The 19437-nt window shown below is 45.7% G+C and overlaps 2 protein-coding genes across 3 annotated transcripts; both read right to left on the bottom strand.

Moving 5' to 3' along the window:
- Window positions 1-464: 464 nt before the first annotated feature.
- LOC115188451 (adaptin ear-binding coat-associated protein 1) lies at window positions 465-11900 on the bottom strand. Its single transcript, XM_029747321.1, has 8 exons — window positions 11790-11900; window positions 9291-9391; window positions 8616-8720; window positions 7377-7458; window positions 5185-5293; window positions 4589-4847; window positions 1884-1989; window positions 465-1788 (listed from the first exon to the last, which is right to left on the bottom strand). The coding sequence occupies exons 1-8, from the start codon at window positions 11882-11884 to the stop codon at window positions 1734-1736; spliced, it is 912 nt and encodes a 303-aa protein (XP_029603181.1). The 5' UTR covers window positions 11885-11900; the 3' UTR covers window positions 465-1733.
- A 255-nt stretch (window positions 11901-12155) lies between these two features.
- On the bottom strand, window positions 12156-14312 carry LOC115165100 (single-stranded DNA cytosine deaminase-like). Of its 2 annotated transcripts, XM_029718145.1 has the most exons (5): window positions 14229-14312; window positions 13474-13639; window positions 12745-13033; window positions 12541-12656; window positions 12156-12464 (listed from the first exon to the last, which is right to left on the bottom strand). In XM_029718145.1, the coding sequence occupies exons 1-5, from the start codon at window positions 14246-14248 to the stop codon at window positions 12414-12416; spliced, it is 642 nt and encodes a 213-aa protein (XP_029574005.1). In that variant the 5' UTR covers window positions 14249-14312; the 3' UTR covers window positions 12156-12413. The 2 variants fall into 2 exon arrangements, with proteins under 2 accessions (XP_029574005.1, XP_029573997.1); XM_029718137.1 differs by lacking the exon at window positions 14229-14312 and having other exon boundaries at window positions 13474-13905.
- Between the last annotated feature and the right edge of the window lie 5125 nt (window positions 14313-19437).

Raw genomic sequence — 19437 nt, 5'->3', positions numbered from 1 at the left:
TGTTTTGATTTTCAATACATCAACATTTACATACACATATATTGTATTTGTAATGTCAAGAATAAACACATAAACCAACATGATTAGGGTCTACACAGACTCTCACCAGTTCATACCAGTTCTCCCACTAGCTGTGTTCTCACACAGGAAATCAATCAATTATCACCTCATTAATCAACATCATGTCTTCAATCAATGCAAATGTTTGAGTCCATGTGTGTGTCCATGAGAGAAAGACACACAATGATAAGTACAAAAGTCACATAACTGGATTACTGTAATATTATGATGTCCTGTACAGCATTATAACCCTTCCCTCCCTCTATCTCTCTATCTATCTATCCCTCCCTCCCTCCCTCCATCCATCCCTTTATCTCTCTCTCCCACTATCCCTCCCTCCCTCCAGCCATCTCACTATCCCTCCCTCCCTCTATCCCTCCCTCCCTCTATCCCTCCCTCCTTTCTCTCACAATAACAACACAACAGTAAAGTAAAACACTGCATCTCACAAGGACTGGAATGGTCTGACTGCATTGACAGAGTTACGTTAGTTCCAGGGTACAACGTATAGAATACAGACAGATGGATGGACGGACAGACAGTTGTATGTACACACACAGGGCTATTCATCCAGCAGGGCAAAAGTCGTGACCTAAATGAGTCATCACTACCCAGAAACACCTAGGGACTGTTGATTACATCACTAGGCCTAAATCAGGCCTCTCTATCACCCCATGGGTTAAACCCCTTCCTCACCCCCCATCCCTCTTCAGACCCCACCCATCTTTCCCTTCCCTCAATCAGCACACTTTTGTCCTCTCTCTCCCTCCATTTCTGTGTTAATTGACCAACTAACACCAGCCTCCTGTTAAAACAATGCAGCCAAGTGGACCAGACAAGTGCCCATCCCCAGCCAGCAGTGATACTGTCCACAGCAGCTGCTGTTGTGCATCTCACCACTCTCCCTGTCAGACTGTGGTTGTAGGACCGCAACAGCCCACTAAAGGGCGACAAACAGCATGACTGCTGTGTAAACTTACAGTAGATCAGTGTCCACTCAAAGCAGAAGCTGCTCCAAAGCACAGCTCCAGACTCACCGTGGCCTAACCTTAGCAATTAAGAGGAAAAAGCTAAACTGACCTTGGATCAGATATAAGATAACTTGGTCATATACTAATGCATCCTGTAAATCAGTTATTTCAGGCGATAATTCCAGTTGTACTGGAGATTCTAAAGGAAAATTAGCTACAACACTACCACAACAACAATGGGAATTACAAAGTACTGACACTATATACATTTACAATAATATATTATGTACATAAATTAATGTATTTATTTATCAAGACTATATTAGTGTGAGTCACCATCATTCCTTTATGTACCATCTTTCATTTAGAGAGATTTTCCCTCAGTCTTTTCCCTCAGTAATAAATAAATACTCTGTTGCAATAGATAGAGAGACAGAGGGAGAGGAGGGCAAGGAGAGGGGGACAGAGGGGGAGAGAGTGTAGGGTTGGGGCTGAGAGGGAAAGATGTAGAGGGAGAGGATGGTAAGGAGAGGAAGCCAGGAGAGGGGTGAAGAGAGAGAAATAAAGAGAGGGGGAAGAGAGAGAGAGCGAGAGAGAGTACACTGAGGTTGAGGTGATAATATACAGTGTTCTGCTGGAGTCCTCCTCTGGTCAGGGGTTAAAGGTCAGGTGAAGGTCAAGTGAAAGGGATTGTGGGACGCCTCAGAACTGCTGCCAGTTGGTGGAACCATCATCGTTGGCGAGAGGAGACATGGACCTGCATTATGGGGAAAAAGAGGAGAGCATTAATGTGGGGAACAGAATAATGAAAGAAGAGAGAAAAGGATGAAAGAGAGAAGATTATCCCCTTACTTTTCTGGGGCAGAGAAGTCTCCCCACATGTCCGAGCCGCCTGTAGGGTTGGGGATTGGCTGCACCACAGAGTTGGAGTTACTGCTGTCCAGGTCTAACAAACAGCCTGAGAACACAGAGACAACGATAGAATTAGGAATTAGAAAACTAATTTAATAGGATCTCTATGGAGACAACACACATCAGACCCTTCAATACACACCCTCTACTACTTTCTCTACATTCATACTGTAACGACAACAGCCTTTTTTCTTGGTTAGCTCATAAAACTAAAAGAAAAAACACCCAGGGCCCCATTCAATCCTTAACCTAATTACACAGTGGCATATAAAACATACACTTTTTCCCTTCAGTCAAATGAATTCACAGCATGGTTTGGGGAACTGTAAAAATAGTCTTCAACAATGGTAGCAAAATGCGCTATACAGAAAAAGCAGTTACTAGGGTAACCGAACAAGATAAACAAACAGATGAATCAGAAGCAGCAATATAAGAACAGGGTCACATTCAGGAGAACACAACGCTCTGAACGTTGCACATAGAATTGTCTTGTAAGGAGCTGACATCATCCCTAATCTACATGCCAGAGCAGATCTATACTGAACAAAAATATAAACGCAACATGCAGCAATTTCAATGATTTTACTGAGTTACAGTTCATATACGGAAATCAGTCAATTGAAATAAATAAATTAGGCCCTAATCTATGGATTTCACATGAGAGGCCAGGGGCACAGCCATAGGTGGGCCTGTGAGGACATAGGCCCACCCACTTGGGAGCCAGGCCCAGTCAATCAGAGTTTTTCCCCACAAAAGGGCTTTATTACAAACAGAAATACTGCTCAATATCATCAGCTGTCCAGGTGGCTGGTCTAAGACGATCCCACAGGTGATGAAGCCAGATGTGGAGGATCTGGGTTGGCGTGGTTATGCGTGGTCTGCGGTTGTGAGGCCGGTTAGACGTACTGCCAAATTCTCTAAAACAATGGGGGACGGCTTATGGTAGAGAAATGAACATTCAATTCTCTGGCAACAGCACTGGTGGACATTCCTGCAGTCAGCATGCCAATTCCACACTCCCTCAAAACTTGAAACATCTGTGGCATTTTGTGTGACAAAACTGCACATTTTAGAGTGGCCTTTTATTGTCACCAGCACAAGGTGCAGCTGTGTAAGGATCATGCTGTTTAATCAGCTTCTTGATATGCCACACCTGTCAGGTGGTACAATTACAGTATCTTGGCAAAAGAGAAATGCTCACCAACAGGGATGTAAACAAATTCGTAACAAAACTTGCGAAAACTAAGCTTTTTGTGCATATGGAACATTTCTGAGATATTTTATTTCAGCTCATGAAACATGGGACCAACACTTTACATGTTGTGTTTATTTTTTGGTTTATTATATACACTATATATACACAAATGTATGTGAATATCTCTTCAAATTAGTGGATTCGGCTATTTCAGTCACACCCGTTGCTGACAGGTGTATAAAATTGAGCACACAGTTATGCAATCTCCATAGACAAACATTGGCAGTAGAATGGTCTTACTGAAGAGCTCAGTGACTTTCAACGCGACACTGTCATAAGATGCCACCTTTCCAACAAGTCAGTTTGTCAAATTTCATCCCTGCTAGAGCTGCCTCAGTCAACTGTAAGTGCTGTTATTGTGAAGTTGAAACGTCTAGGAGCAACAACGGCTCAGCTGCGAAGTAGTAGACCACACAAGCTCACAGAATGTGACCGGCGAGTGCTGAAGAGCATAGCGCGTAAAAATCGTCTGTCCTCTGTTGCATAACTCACTAACGAGTTCCAAACTGCCTCTGGAAGCAACGTCAGCATAGGAACTGTTCGTCGGGAGCTTCATGAAATAGGTTTCCATGGCCGACCAGCTGCACACAAGCCTAAGATCACCATGCACAATGGCAAGCGTTGGCTGGAGTGGTGTAAAGCTCGCCGCCATTGGACTCTGTAGCAGTGGAAATGCATTCTCTAGAGTGATAAATACACTTCACCATCTGGCAGTCTGACGGACGAATCTGGGTTTGGCGGATGCCAGGAAAACGCTACCTGCTCCAATGCATAGTGCCAACTGTCAAGTTTGGTGGAGGAGGAATAAAGGTCTGGGGCTGTTTTTCATGCCTTAGGCTAGGCCCCTTCGTTCCAGTGAAGGGAAATCCTAACGCTACAGCACACAATGACATTCTAGACGATTCTGTGCTTCCAACTTTGTGGCAACAGTTTTGGGAAGGCCATTTCCTGTTTCAGCATGACAATGCCCCAGTGCACAAAGCGAGGTCCATACAGAAATGGTTTGTTGAGGTCGGTGTGGAAGAACTTGACTGGCCTGCACAGAGCCCTGACCTCAACCCCATCGAACACCTTTGGGATGAATAGGAACGCCGACTGCGAGCCAGGCCTAAGCCCCAACTTCAGCGCCTGACCTCACTAATGCTCTTGTGGCTGAATGGAAGCAAGTCCTCACAGCAATGTTCCAACATCTAGTGGAAAGCCTTCCCTGAAGAGTGGAGGCTGTTATAGCAGCAAAGGGGGGACCAACTCCATATTAATGCCCATGATTTTGGAATGAGGTGTACGACGAGCAGGTATTCACATACTTTTGGTCATGTAGTGTATATCTGTCTGAACAACCAGTAGCATTACACTTCACTGAATGTGGCCCAAAATGCTGTTCACCTACCTGTGTTACTTCCCCCTGAGAACATGTCACTTCCTGCTGAGAATGTGTTGTTTCCTCCTAAAAATGTGTCACTACCCCCTGAAAACGAGTCACTTCCCGCAGAGAATAAGTCTCCCCGTGAGAATAAACCTTCGTTGTCATTGGAGGAGCTTGACATAGGGGGAGGGGCAATCTTGGCACCACCGCCACCAGGGGGAGGAGGGAGGAGCCCAAAGCCACCAGCGCTCTGGGGGCGGGACTTGTCTCTCTTTCTGCCTTGCTGAGAGAGGAACAGAAATGGAAAGAAAGAAAGAAAGAAAGAATGAAAGAAAGAGAGAAAGAAAGAAAGAAAGAAAGAATGAAAGAAAGAAAGAAAGAAAGAGAGGGGCGACGGGTGAGAAGGAAGGAAAGAGGAATAGGTGTTTGAGTGATAGCTTGACAAAGCTTATAAACAGAGCATGGGTTTGCAACGTGTGCCTGCATGTTCGTTTTTTAGTTGTTAAGCGCTAACCAGATGGTACCATGGCAGGAGTATTATGGGTATGAGTTGAGGAAGTTAAGCACTAACCAGATGGTACCATGGCAGGAGTATTATGGGTATGAGTTGAGGAAGTTACCCCGATATTGAGAGTGATGGTCTGTCCCTCTTTGAAACCCAGGTCCAGTTTAGGAGTGTTGTCTGGAGTCTGAGACTGCTTACTGATCTCAAGCTCCTGTTTCACCCACCTGAGAGACAGACAGAGAGACAGAGGTAGGTAGAGAGAGAGAGACAGAGAGACAGAGGTAGGTAGAGAGAGAGAGACAGAGAGACAGAGAGACAGAGGTAGGTAGAGAGAGAGAGAGAGAGAGAGAGAGAGAGACAGAGAGACAGAGAGACAGAGGTAGGTAGAGACAGAGAGACAGAGAGACAGAGGTAGGTAGAGAGAGAGAGACAGAGAGACAGAGGTAGGTAGAGAGAGAGAGACAGAGAGACAGAGAGACAGAGGTAGGTAGAGAGAGAGAGAGAGAGACAGAGGTAGGTAGAGACAGAGAGAGAGAGACAGAGGTAGGTAGAGACAGAGAGACAGAGGTAGGTAGAGAGAGAGAGACAGAGAGACAGAGGTAGGTAGAGAGAGAGAGACAGAGACAGAGGTAGGTAGAGAGAGACAGAGACAGAGGTAGGTAGAGAGAGACAGAGAGACAGAGGTAGGTAGAGAGAGACAGACAGACAGACAGACAGACAGACAGACAGACAGACAGACAGACAGAGGTAGGTAGGTAGAGAGAGACAGACAGAGAGACAGAGGTAGGTAGAGAGAGAGAGACAGAGACAGAGAGGTAGGTAGAGGTAGGTAGGTAGAGAGAGAGACACAGAGACAGAGGTAGAGAGAGAGAGAGAGAGAGACAGAGAGACAGAGGTAGGTAGAGAGAGCGAGACAGAGAGACAGGGAGGTAGGTAGAGAGAGAGAGACAGAGACAGAGGTAGGTAGAGAGAAACAGAGGTAGGTAGAGACAGAGAGATATATACAGTAAACAGACAGGGAGACAGAGGTAGAGAGAGAGAGAGAGAGAGAGATATATATATATATATATACAGTACATAGAGAGAAAGAGATATATACAGTAAATAGATAGAAAGAGATATATACAGTAAACAGATAGAGAGAAAGAGATATATACAGTAAACAGATAGAGAGAAAGAGATATATACAGTAAACAGATAGAGAGAAAGAGATATATACAGTAAATAGATAGAGAGAAAGAGATATATACAGTAAATAGATAGAGAGAAAGAGATATATACAGTAAACAGATAGAGAGAAAGAGATATATACAGTAAACAGATAGAGAGAAAGAGATATATACAGTAAATAGATAGAGAGAAAGAGATATATACAGTAAATACATAGAGAGAAAGAGATATATACAGTAAATACATAGAGAGAAAGAGATATATACAGTAAATAGATAGAGAGAAAGAGATATATACAGTAAACAGATAGAGAGAAAGAGATATATACAGTAAATAGATAGAGAGAAAGAGATATATACAGTAAATACATAGAGAGAAAGAGATATATACAGTAAATACATAGAGAGAAAGAGATATATACAGTAAATAGATAGAGAGAAAGAGATATATACAGTAAATACATAGAGAGAAAGAGATATATACAGTAAATAGATAGAGAGAAAGAGATATATACAGTAAATACATAGAGAGAAAGAGATATATACAGTAAATAGATAGAGAGAAAGAGATATATACAGTAAATACATAGAGAGAAAGAGATATATACAGTAAATACATAGAGAGAAAGAGATATATACAGTAAATAGATAGAGAGAAAGAGATATATACAGTAAACAGATAGAGAGAAAGAGATATATACAGTAAATAGATAGAGAGAAAGAGATATATACAGTAAATACATAGAGAGAAAGAGATATATACAGTAAACAGATAGAGAGAAAGAGATATATACAGTAAACAGATAGAAAGAAAGAATGAGTGTGAAAAAGGGACAGAGAGTTATAGCTAGATATTACATTTCAAGCATCTTTATTCTTTTGAAAAATGTTATGTGCATAATGTTTATTGTTAATTTGTGATTGTTTATTTCACTTGCTTTGGCAATATAAACATGTTTTCCATGTCAATAAAGCCCCTTGGAATTGAATTGAGAGTTATAGAGTGAAACAGATGACAGGCTATTACTAATTCATGTCAGTTAGAAGTCTACATTCTAGCTCTGATCTGCACTTGTTCGCTAATGTAATGAGAGTGTTATCTCTGTTGTGACAGCTGACAGCTGTAAGAGCAACACACTTAAAGTGGTCCTGCAGCGCCACGTTGAAGTCAAACGAGTCTCCTCTGTCCCCGAACCCGATGCCTATGAACGCACTGCGACCTGAGAGACAGAGGCCAGAGAAGAACAACAGACCAACGTAAATTACAAATCAAATCACTTCGTACACACACTGATCCTAAAACACATTGCACAGTGAGAAACAGCTGATTGTGTACTCCAAATGCTGTAGAATACTGTTTCATACTACACACTCAAATGATCCAACACATACATTGTTATTACTGTGGTATACTACTACTAGTACTATTACTACTACTACTACTATACTGAACAAAAATATAAACGCAACATGCAACAATTTCAACAATTTTACCGAGTTACAGTTCATGTAAGGAAATCAGTCAATTGAAATAAATTAATTATCCCCTGATCTATGGATTTCACATGATTGGGCAGCGGTGCAGCCATGGATGGGCCTGGGAGGGCATAGGCTCACCCACTTGGGAGCCAAGCCCACCCACTGTGGTGCCAGGCCCAGCCAATCAGAATAAGTTTTTCCCCACAAAGGGCTTTAGTACAGACAGAAATACTCCTCAGTTTCATCAGCTGTCCGGGTGGCTGGTCTCAGACGATCCCGCAGGTGAAGAAGTCAGATGTGGATGTCCTGGGCTGGACTGGTTAAACGTGGACTGAGGTTGTGAGGCCGGTTGGACGTACTGCCAAATTCTCTAAAACAAAGTTGGAGGCGGCTTATGGTAGAGAAATAAACATTACATTCTCTGACAACAGCTCTGATGGACATTCCCGCAGTCAGCATGCCAATTGCACACTCCCTTTAAACTTGAGACATCTGTGGCATTGTGTTGTGTGACAAAACTGAACATTTTAGAGTGGCATTTTATTGTCACCAGCACAAAGTGCACCTGTGTAATGCCGATGCTGTTTAATCAGCTTCTTGATATGCCGCAACTGTCAGGTGGATGGATTATCTTGGCAAAGGAGATAGGCTCACTAAAAGGGATGTAAACAAATATGTGCCATTTTTCTTTTGATAAATAAGCTTTTTGGGCAAATGGAACATTTCTGGGATCTTTTATTTCAGCTCATGAAACATGGGAACAAAACTTTACATGTTGCGTTTATATTTTTGTTCAGTATAATAAATACTAATAGAAAATGTGAGAAAGTAGTGTGTGATACTTCTGTCCTTTCTAATTTGGCCAGATGGCGACTAGTGACGACAACCAACAACCCACCACTCTCATCCTGGATCCGAAGCACAAAGTAACGACTGGAGTCACTGACGGTTTCTATGGCGATGCCAGGGTACTCGTCCACTGGTGCCTGTGCAAACAGCTCCCCTGCAGAGACGGAGGGTAATTAGAATTTAGGCCTTATAACTAACGGTTCAAATCAAGAGTCAGAGAGCAAGGTGAAACAGTTAACATAGTCCTTTCAGATCAACAAGAAGTGCCCAGGGGACGATTTGGAATTGGGCACGATGATCTTCTGACTAGAAGTGCCTTGAGGTGGGCTAGGGGCTAGGGTATGAGTTCCCAATTACATTCAGCAGTGGGACAATTTTTCCTTGAGCGGATGCTCGGAACATAGTTATAAATAATGTGTACACTGCAAATTGACTACAAGAAACAGATATAGTATTTGACAAAAACAGAATCATTTCAAACCTTGATTACATTGGGATACGATCACATATGCCTCTCTTTTTATGCGTGAGAATACTTGGGAACAGATTTCCTACATTAAAATAACTTTGAGCATTTCCTGGTGATTTTACAGTCTTTTATGTCCAAGAACAAAAATTATTATTTGTAAAAATTTAAAACTTGGGGGGCCAAATAAAATGTGGCCTGCGGGCCGCCTATTGGGTAACCCTGGGCAAGGGGCTAGGGGACGATTTGGCCTCTCACCAGAGATCTTGTCCTCCAGTTTGATAAAAGCCACTTTTCCCCGAGCCGTCACTCTCATACGGCCTGTCCAATCAGGGGCGTCCAGCTTCCAATCCGCAGCCCTGAGGGAGACACAGACAGCCAATCAGAGATGAGACTGACTGTACAGGTGTGTGTGTGAGAAAGAGGGAGACCATGTTGTTGATAACCAACCACCACACTTTGCTACTGAAATGAGTGACTGGGCTGGGGACAGGGCTGGTGTCTGGGCTGGGGACTGGGCTGGTGACTGGGCTGGTGTCTGGGCTGGGGACTGGGCTGGTGACTGGGCTGGTGACTGGGCTGGTGTCTGGGCTGGTGACTGGGCTGGTGTCTGGGCTGGGGACTGGGCTGGTGACTGGGCTGGTGTCTGGGCTGGGGACTGGGCTGGTGACTGGGCTGGTGACTGGGCTGGTGTCTGGGCTGGTGACTGGGCTGGGCTGGTGTCTGGGCTGGGCTGGTGTCTGGGCTGGTGACTGGGCTGGTGACTGGGCTGGTGTCTGGGCTGGGGACTGGGCTGGTGTCTGGGCTGGTGACTGGGCTGGGCTGGTGTCTGGGCTGGTTACTGGGCTGGTGACTGGGCTGGTGACTGGGCTGGTGACTGGGCTGGTGTCTGGGCTGGTGACTGGGCTGGTGTCTGGGCTGGGGACTGGGCTGGTGACTGGGCTGGTGACTGGGCTGGGGACTGGGCTGGGGACTGGGCTGGTGACTGGGCTGGTGACTGGGCTGGTGACTGGGCTGGTGACTGGGCTGGGCTGGTGTCTGGGCTGGTGACTGGGCTGGTGACTGGGCTGGTGACTGGGCTGGTGTCTGGGCTGGTGTCTGGGCTGGTGACTGGGCTGGTGTCTGGGCTGGTGACTGGGCTGGTGACTGGGCTGGTGACTGGGCTGGTGACTGGGCTGGTGTCTGGGCTGGGCTGGTGTTTGGGCTGGTGACTGGGCTGGTGACTGGGCTGGTGACTGGGCTGGTGACTGGGCTGGTGACTGGGCTGGTGACTGGGCTGGGCTGGTGTCTGGGCTGGTGACTGGGCTGGTGACTGGGCTGGGTTGGTGACTGGGCTGGTGTCTGGGCTGGTGACTGGGCTGGGGACTGGGCTGGTGACTGGGCTGGTGTCTGGGCTGGTGACTGGGCTGGTGACTGGGCTGGGCTGGTGTCTGGGCTGGTGACTGGGCTGGTGACTGGGCTGGTGACTGGGCTGGTGTCTGGGCTGGTGACTGGGCTGGTGTCTGGGCTGGTGACTGGGCTGGTGACTGGGCTGGTGACTGGGCTGGTGTCTGGGCTGAGCTGGTGTTTGGGCTGGTGACTGGGCTGGTGACTGGGCTGGGCTGGTGTCTGGGCTGGTGACTGGGCTGGTGACTGGGCTGGTGACTGGGCTGGTGACTGGGCTGGGCTGGTGTCTGGGCTGGTGACTGGGCTGGTGACTGGGCTGGTGACTGGGCTGGGTTGGTGACTGGGCTGGTGTCTGGGCTGGTGACTGGGCTGGGGACTGGGCTGGTGTCTGGGCTGGTGACTGGGCTGGTGACTGGGCTGGTGACTGGGCTGGGCTGGTGTCTGGGCTGGTGACTGGGCTGGGGACTGGGCTGGTGACTGGGCTGGTGACTGGGCTGGGGACTGGGCTGGTGACTGGGCTGGCAGTTCACCAGACCTGGGGTGGAATATTCCCTCATTATTATTACTCACTACATCACACAACAGACTCAGCTTTGTGTGTGGTCATGGCACGTTACTGGTGGTCAGCCAATCAGCTCCCAGGAGACAGATACAGTATGGAGCGCTGTCCAGTCAGCATGGAGATAGACTGGATCACGTTAAAACACCAGCCAATGAACAAATGGGTAAATGCAATATAGTCACACACACTGCCAAACGTAGACTGTACCCTAACAAGACAGAAGTCACTGTCAAAAAGAGATCCTTTAACGAACCCTGTTCAGAAAGTAACAGGATAGGCGACAACAGAGAAAATGACCAGATAATCCTCAACGGGAGTAAAAATCTCACCTAATCCTCTAGACCTTTAAATACCGTAGTACCCGCTATAGCCCTTCAATATACATTCGCCACAAAGCAGAGTGCAGTCAAAGCGCATTCTGTAAAAAGGGCGCACGACACGGTCACTTTTTCGCAATGAAAACAGGATTCAGTGTCATTGTCTAATACCGAACGGTGGACTACAATAATGACAGGTGTATTCTCCCGATCCATCCCACTATGCGCAACCTTGACATCTGGTGGTAGACTATTCCTCCCCAATAGAAGTCAACCAGTTTGACTAGTAAGCCACCTTAGAAAAAGCTATTTGGCACTACAAAGGCGACAGAGACGACCATTATAGCCTTTATATGGGCTATGCATTCCCTTGATGTGGGGACAAGAGCTTTGCCTTTGGGGACGTTTATATATCGCCGCATCAAACAATGGATGCTGGGGTCAGACCAGGGCAAGGTCACTGGTTGATGCTGACGGAACCGGGTCTCTTACCTGACTCCCCGGTTCGATGCCCGCGGCGGGATTCGGTAAACGTTGACGTCAGGTTTCACACACAGGATCGACTCGTATTCGCCCTCGGTCGCCATCTTGACTTTAATTCAATCGGTGTGTGGTGATCGTGCACGTTAACGGGTGCGAGAGCGTAATACACTGTATATTTGCGCACATGAAGCGTTCACATCCATTTCTAATGTCATTTATCCAGATTAATCAACCATTGTCAGTGATAGTTTAGAGATCATTGTAATCAATTATCCTAAACTTTATTTGTTTGTTTATTGTTGGCTATGTGAGAGACAAAGAGCTGGTCAAATGTAAATAGAGGATAGGATAATGTCAACACAAAACCACTCATAATCACAGTTGGAGGGAATGATTTAATGGATGTGTTACAAGACAGTAATAATGCTACAAAGGGTAAAAATGTAAATCACATGGATTAAATAACAATATATAAACACATTATTGAGTTGTACAGTTGACCTACTTCAGTTATTATTATTTACTTTTACAGTGATAGATTAAAGTGATCAGTTTAACATTGACAGGTAGCACCAGTGGGAGGAGCAGAATAATTAGCTCCATATCAGTGTATATGACAGGGATAGAGGTGAATCACAGTCCAAGTAGCTCGAAAGCATCTCCCCAATCTTCTGCCTCTCCAGGCTGAAAGACAAATCAGTAAATAATATTAGCCTATTAACTCAAGGGTACAGTGTGTGTGCGTGTGTGTGTGTCCCACCTGGAGGATGTCGTTAAGTTTCCTAGCCAGTTGAACAGAGTTCTGATGCAGTCCGTCCCAGGCCTTAAACACACGCTGTCTGCAAGCCACAAAGGTCTGCCAACAGTAGAAATAGTCTATTGGGAAGAGACCAAATTATAACGAGAGACGTACTCACACACCCACACACACACCCACACACACACACACACACACCCTCTCTACCTTCATAGTTCATGACAGTGATCTGCACCCCGGCTCTCTGCAGCATGCGGAGACCCTCTCTAGCACTGCTGTCCTCCGGGTCACAGAAGTAGAGCCTGGAGACGTAGATCCTGAGGCGGAGGTTGGGGGTCTGGCTGAGGAACTGGGCCAGCCTGTAGGAGCAGTCTGAGCAGGGGGACCAGGAACAGAACCAGGTGACAGAGTAACACAGTCCCACACTGTCTGGAGCTCCATAACCCCACAGGCCTGGACACAGGGCGCCTGCTTCCAAGAGGCGCAGGAACAGCAGCTGGGGGGAATAGAGTGATGGAGATGTGTGAGAAAGGGAGAGGGGTGAGGAATGAGGGAGAGATAGTGATGGAGATAGGTGAGGAAGGTAGACGGGTGAGGAATGAGGGAGAGAGTGATGGATGTAGTTGAGGAAGAGAGAGAGAGATGGGAATGTTTGAGGAAGGAAGATGTAGATAGAGAGAAAGGAGAAGTAATGCATGGATAGAGAGAGTGTAGAGTAGAATGGCGGGAAAGAGTGATGAAGACAGGGGAAGGAAAGAAAGAAAATGGAAGAGATAGGAAAATATATGAAGACGGAAAGAGGGAGAGAAACTGGAGCAAATGACAGATGATGAGATTTGTTGTATATTTTTTACCCCTTTCCTCTGTTTCCTCCTCTCCCTCTCTCTCCTCTCTCTCCTCTCTCTCCTCTCATCTCCTCTACCCTCCCTCCCTCACCTCAACATGACAGCCGGACCGGTTGCGCAGGTGTCCAAAGTCGAAGGAGAGTGAGTTTGGTCCCACCCGCCTCTTGACCACGAAGCACAGGTAGGTTTCGTGTCGGCCCTTGGCCCAGCGCATGTTCTTATAGTGGTAGATAAACTTCTTCTGGGCCAACAGAACACTGAGACACAGAAAATAGGTTTTCACTGAAATACATAGTAGAGATGCTGCCAAGTAAAAATTCATAAGCACACTGAGGCAGGCCTAAGGTGAAAAGGTGAATGGTTAAAGCCACTACTATTGTTTTTCCCTCCGCTGCCCCTGTAGTGTCTTCTCTGGTGTGGAAAAGCAATATACTCTGGTTATGAGGACTGCACTAACTACTCAACACCTTCCTCTTCTTCTTTAACAAAACCACAGGTTTGGTTAACCATCTGTCAATGAACTGGTGTCTAACAAACTGGTCCTGGTTCTCTCAGTCTCAGTTTCAATCAGACAGCTTTCAGTGAAACTAGCGAAAGCTACTCAATACATTGTTGTCATCATCACCGAAACTTCTGATTGTGCTGCATAAGAGAAAGATGACAGGAGTGGTTTCATAATGCATCATCAATAATAAATAGGACAGCAATCACCAATTGGTAGTGATTAGCTTTAGAATATGTACTACGCCATGCGTTAGTTGATCCCGTCATGTGATATTATATCATATACATTTTCTCAACTCATTAAACAATGAATACAAAAAAACAGATGTACATTTTACTCACCTGTCAAATTTGTTGATCATTTCAGAAGCCTAATTTGTCTCACACAGTCAATCAGGCGAGAGCGAGTGGTGAGATGAGTGAGAGAGGGTGGGGGGAGGAGGGAAGGGAAGGAGGGGACAGGGTAGATATATATATATATATACCTATACGCTCAGTCAAACAGCTTGTGTAGAGAGGTGGCTCTGGTTGGATGGAGAGATTTTTCAAAACAAGAATAGGGGAGGGGTGACAAGAGTATCAAAGCTAGGCCAGGGCCATATAGATACAGTATACTACAGGACATTGTTATTCAGCAAACAACAATGTAGGCCTACAAACTGGGAAACTAGATAACAAATACTAGTTATACTAGATATATATTGTCCGTGTGTTGATTATGACTAATACTAAACTGAACAAAAATATAAACGCAACATGCAACAACTTCAAAGACTTTACTGATTTACAGTTCATGTAAGGAAATCAGTCAATTGAAATAAATTCATTAGGCCCTAATCTATGGATTTCACATGACTGGGAATACAGATATGCATCTGTTGGTCACAGACACCTTAAAATAAAGGTAGGGGCGTGGATCAGAAAACCAGGCAGTATCTGGTGTGACCACCATTTGCCTCATGCAGCGCGACACATCTCTTTTACATAGAGTTGATCAGGCTGTTGATTGAGGCCTGTGGAATGTTGTCCCACTCCTCTTCAATGGCTGTGCGAAGTTTCTGGGTATTGGCGGGAACTGGAACACGCTGTCGTACACGTCGATCCAGAGCATACCAAACATGCTCAATGGGTGACATGTCTGGTGAGTATGAAGGCCATGAAAGAACTGGGATATTTTCAGTTTCCAGGAATTGTGTACAGATCCTTGCAACATAGGGCTCTGCACTATCATGCTGAAACATGAGGTGATGGCAGCGGATGAATGGCACGACAATGGGCCTCAGGATCTCGTCAAGATATATTTGTGCATTCAAATTGCCATAGATAAAATGCAATTGTTTATGCCTGCCCATACAATAACCCCACCGCCACCATGGGGCACTCTGTTCACAACGTTGACATCAGCAAACAGCTCAAACACACAACGCCACACTATCTGCCATCTGCCCGGTACAGGTGAAACCGACATTCATCCGTGAAGAGCACACTTCTCCAGCGTACCAGTGGCCATCGAAGATGAGCATTTGCCCACGGAAGTTGGTTACGATCCCGAACTGCAGTCAGGTCAAGACCTTGGTGAGGACACCGAGCATGCAGATGAACTTCCCTGAGCAGGTTTCTGACAATTCTTCGTTTTGCAAACCCACAGTTTCATCAGCTGTCCGGGTGGCTGGTCTCAGACGATCCCGCAGGTGAAGAAGCCAGATGTGGAGGTCCTGGGCTGGAGTGGCTACACGTGGTCTGCGGTTGTGAGGCTGGTTGGACGTACTGCCAAATTCTCTAAAACAACTTTGGAGGCGGCTTAGGGTAGATAAATGAACATTCAATTCCCTGGCAACAGCTCTGGTGGACATTCCTGCAGTCAGCAGGCCATTTGCACACTCCCTCAAAACTTGAGACATCTGTGGCATTATGTTGCGTGACAAAACTGAACATTTTAGAGTGGCATTTTATTGTCACCAGCACAAGGTGTACCTGTGTAATGATCCTGCTGTTTAATCATCTTCTTGATATGCCACACATGTCAGGTGGATGGATTATCTTGGCAAGTGAGAAATGCTCACTAACAGGGATGTAAACAAATTTGTGCACATAATTTGAGAGAAATAAGCTTTTTGTGCAAAATTTCTGGGATCTTTTATTTCAGCTCATGAAACATGGGACCAACACTTTACATGTTGCATTTATATGTTTGTTGAGTATAGTTATACTACATAGATAAAGTCCATGAGTTGATAATGACTAATTAGAGAACCCCAGGAAACAAATCCGTTTCCCAATGCAGGAAACACAAAGTAATTATAGTGACCACACGAGTCCAGGAGTGTTTGACGTGATTTGTAACCTTTTGATTTTCTCACATACGTCAGTAAACTCAGCCAAATGGGTGGAAATTTCCAAAGGCGCTTCGCTCGCTCACCCAGCCAGTCACCCACCCCTCCACTCTGGTTTTCCCAGATCATAAAAAATGAAAACTTCCAGATACCTTCTCGCCTTGATGCAGACTGGGTTTACCACTCTTCCTCGTTCCCCTCCACTCCTCCCTCCTTTCCTTCCCTCCTCCCCCTCGTCACCCTTTCCAGGCCCCAGAGTTGGGGTAGACATGGGCGTCCCCCCTAATCCAGAGGCCCTGACACCTATACCTCTGATTTGGGTTTTGTGAGTGCATGTTCTTGCACGTGTCATATTTGGGTTTTACCAAAGTGTGTCAATCATAAAAACCGTAGGAGCTGTGAGTGACCCCTCTCACCCCAGGCTTCCCTCTCTGCTCCACCGCCGCAGTGTGTGGCTCTCTAACCTTACCCACAGTGTGTATAACTCAGACCAACCAGCCTTTGAACCATGAGATGTTGTCATCCATCCTCCTCCATAGACGAGGGTGTGTTCACTCTCTCTCCGGCTTTGTTCTGTGCCGTGGTTCTGTCTGTTTTTGCTCCGGCCCGGTCCCGTTCACTGCAGCTGCACGCATCCTGTGCCTCTGTTTCCCATGACTCCCCACTCCCCTCACCCTCTCATGCACTCTGTGGTTTGGGGAATTCACCGTTTCCCAGGGTGGGTGTATTTGGAGCTCATCTGTACTGTGTGTGTTTGAGTGTGTGTTTGGTTGGATTGTGGAGCCCATCTGTGTGAGTGTGTCATAATTATGATCTATACACATCATCTGGAACGGATTTATCCACTTTGCCATTTACGTACCAACCGCCGGTGGTGCGGTGCCCCAACATCAAGATTTACACTCATCTGCAATGTTTGTCTGTGTGTGTATGTGTCTGTGTATGTATGTGTGCTGTATGTGTGTGAGAGAGTGACTCTATGTGTTGACAGCAACTAACCTTAGTAACCTTGTTGCACTATGTTTATTAAAGCACCTAAAATTCACTGTGCAAGTGAATGTGTCTATGGAATGTTACCATTCATAACCTCCAGTCTGTTTTAAATATGATGATGAAAACATGTGTGTGTGTGTGTGTGTGTGTGTGTGTGTGTGTGTGTGTGTGTGTGTGTGTGTGTGTGTGTGTGTGTGTGTGTGTGTGTGGTTTTAAGTAAGACATATGGATTACACATCACCATCTTCCATGGTTTGACCACAGTTTACCGAGGTCGCCTTTCGGTCACATATTAACTCACGTGCACTGGCCCTCCTCTCGTGCACAGCCCTACTGTAACAGACAGTGTGTGTGTCAGAGTACAGTAGGTTATGGTAGACATGGCTGTGCATTTAACCCATAGTCAGGGGGGAACCAACTGGCAGCAGGATGTGCAAAGTCATACTTTCCGAAACCCTTCCACCCACCCACCCACCCACACACACACACAAACACACACACACACACACACACACACACACACACACACACACACACACACACACACACACACACACACACACACACACACACACACACACACACACACACCCACCCACACACAAACACACACACACCGCCATACTGTGCAGAACCACATGACCACAGTCACAAACAGGCTTACTTTCCAGTAGCGTGAACTCACATCTGTTTCCTGACAACAATAATAGTTTCAGATGGGTTAGACTATAGAAGGCCAGCTAACAGGTGTCTGCAGCAGGGCAGGGCAGCCATGGAGAGAGAGAACCATGACTCTCAATAATAAAATGACCTCATGCTCAACGGGAAGAATGGGGAAGGCTGTTTCAAGGATAACAATTACTCCCACACTCACCATTACATCTGTCTGTCTGCACATTTCCTTCACTAATGTGCATGGCCATGGGTAGTGCTAAACGTGTGAGTGGGAGTGATTTTTAATGGGGTTTTACTGTAATCCCAGCACTACAAAACGTTATGGCATTGCAATGTATTTATTCTGAACACTGTCTTTTGCACTGCAGAGGAATCACTTTACGTTACCCAGAATCCTAGAGGCTTAGAGCTAAGGATTTGTTCTGGTTAAACAGTTGATGCAATCTTTGGTGGCTGTTTTCTTAAACTTTGTATTAGGGGAGATACTCCTCCCCCAAGACCACACACACAAACCGCTAGCTATTTCATTTCCAACACTCCAACACTGTATGTCTGTAAGAAACAGGTTACTGTAGTTATGATACGGTCTGAGGTTAGCACGGTGAGCACACGTTTAGCTAACCACGCTCTAATTCTGGTTAGGCCGAGACAGGGCTGGAGAGCAGTGTCGCTCATACCCTTCCACCCACACACAAACTGACATTCACCTGCAAACAGCACACTACACTACTGCTATAATTTACTACGAATACCATGGTGTGTAAGCTGTACCAAGCATAATATAGCTGACACTTTCCTCCTGCCATGTGACAGGTGTGCAGTGTGAGGAAGGATGTTAAGTGTCATTAAAGGGGGGGATGAGGATAGAGAGAGAGAGATGAATGAAGGAGAGCATGTGTTTTGCAGACTCATACAAAGCCACACACAGGTGCAGGTGAGGAGTGAGAGAGAAGACGGGGGAGAAAGAGAGAAAGGCGAACAGAGAAGTTCTGCAGACTCACATAAACCACATACTTCCTCACACACAGTAAATGTATACTCACTGACACAAGTGTGCACACTTTTATTTGCAAAATCACTTATTAATAAAAACAAGTTTTTACAAATAAAGAGCCAGCCAGACATATAAACAGATACATTTTACATTGAATAAGAACTCAATGACAATTGTAAAAGCAATACAGAAATAAATACATACTACAAATCAGGAGAGGAAAAAACATCATTTAAGTGAGGTTCTGTTCACTAGATTGTCCATTGTCTTCCAACATTTTAGTTAGACTCTACCCTCATTATTGCCTTGATAAGAGAGGTAGTCCACCTCTTTTCACTGTATCTCTCCTCCTGCTCTCTCTATTTCCCTAGACTCTCTCCTCCTCCTGCTCTCTCTATTTCCCTAGACTCTCTCCTCCTCCTGCTCTCTCTATTTCCCTTTAATATCTCTCCTCCTCCTCTTTCTATTTCCCTTTAATATCTCTCCTCCTCCTCTCTCTATTTCCCTTTAATATCTCCCCTCCTCCTCTCTCTATTTCCCTTTAATATCTCTCCTC

Source organism: Salmo trutta, chromosome 3, assembly GCF_901001165.1.
Source record: "Salmo trutta chromosome 3, fSalTru1.1, whole genome shotgun sequence".
Lineage (NCBI taxonomy): Eukaryota > Metazoa > Chordata > Actinopteri > Salmoniformes > Salmonidae > Salmo > Salmo trutta.
Note: the sequence above shows the minus strand (reverse complement) of the source record. Positions and strands in the feature narration are given on the sequence as shown.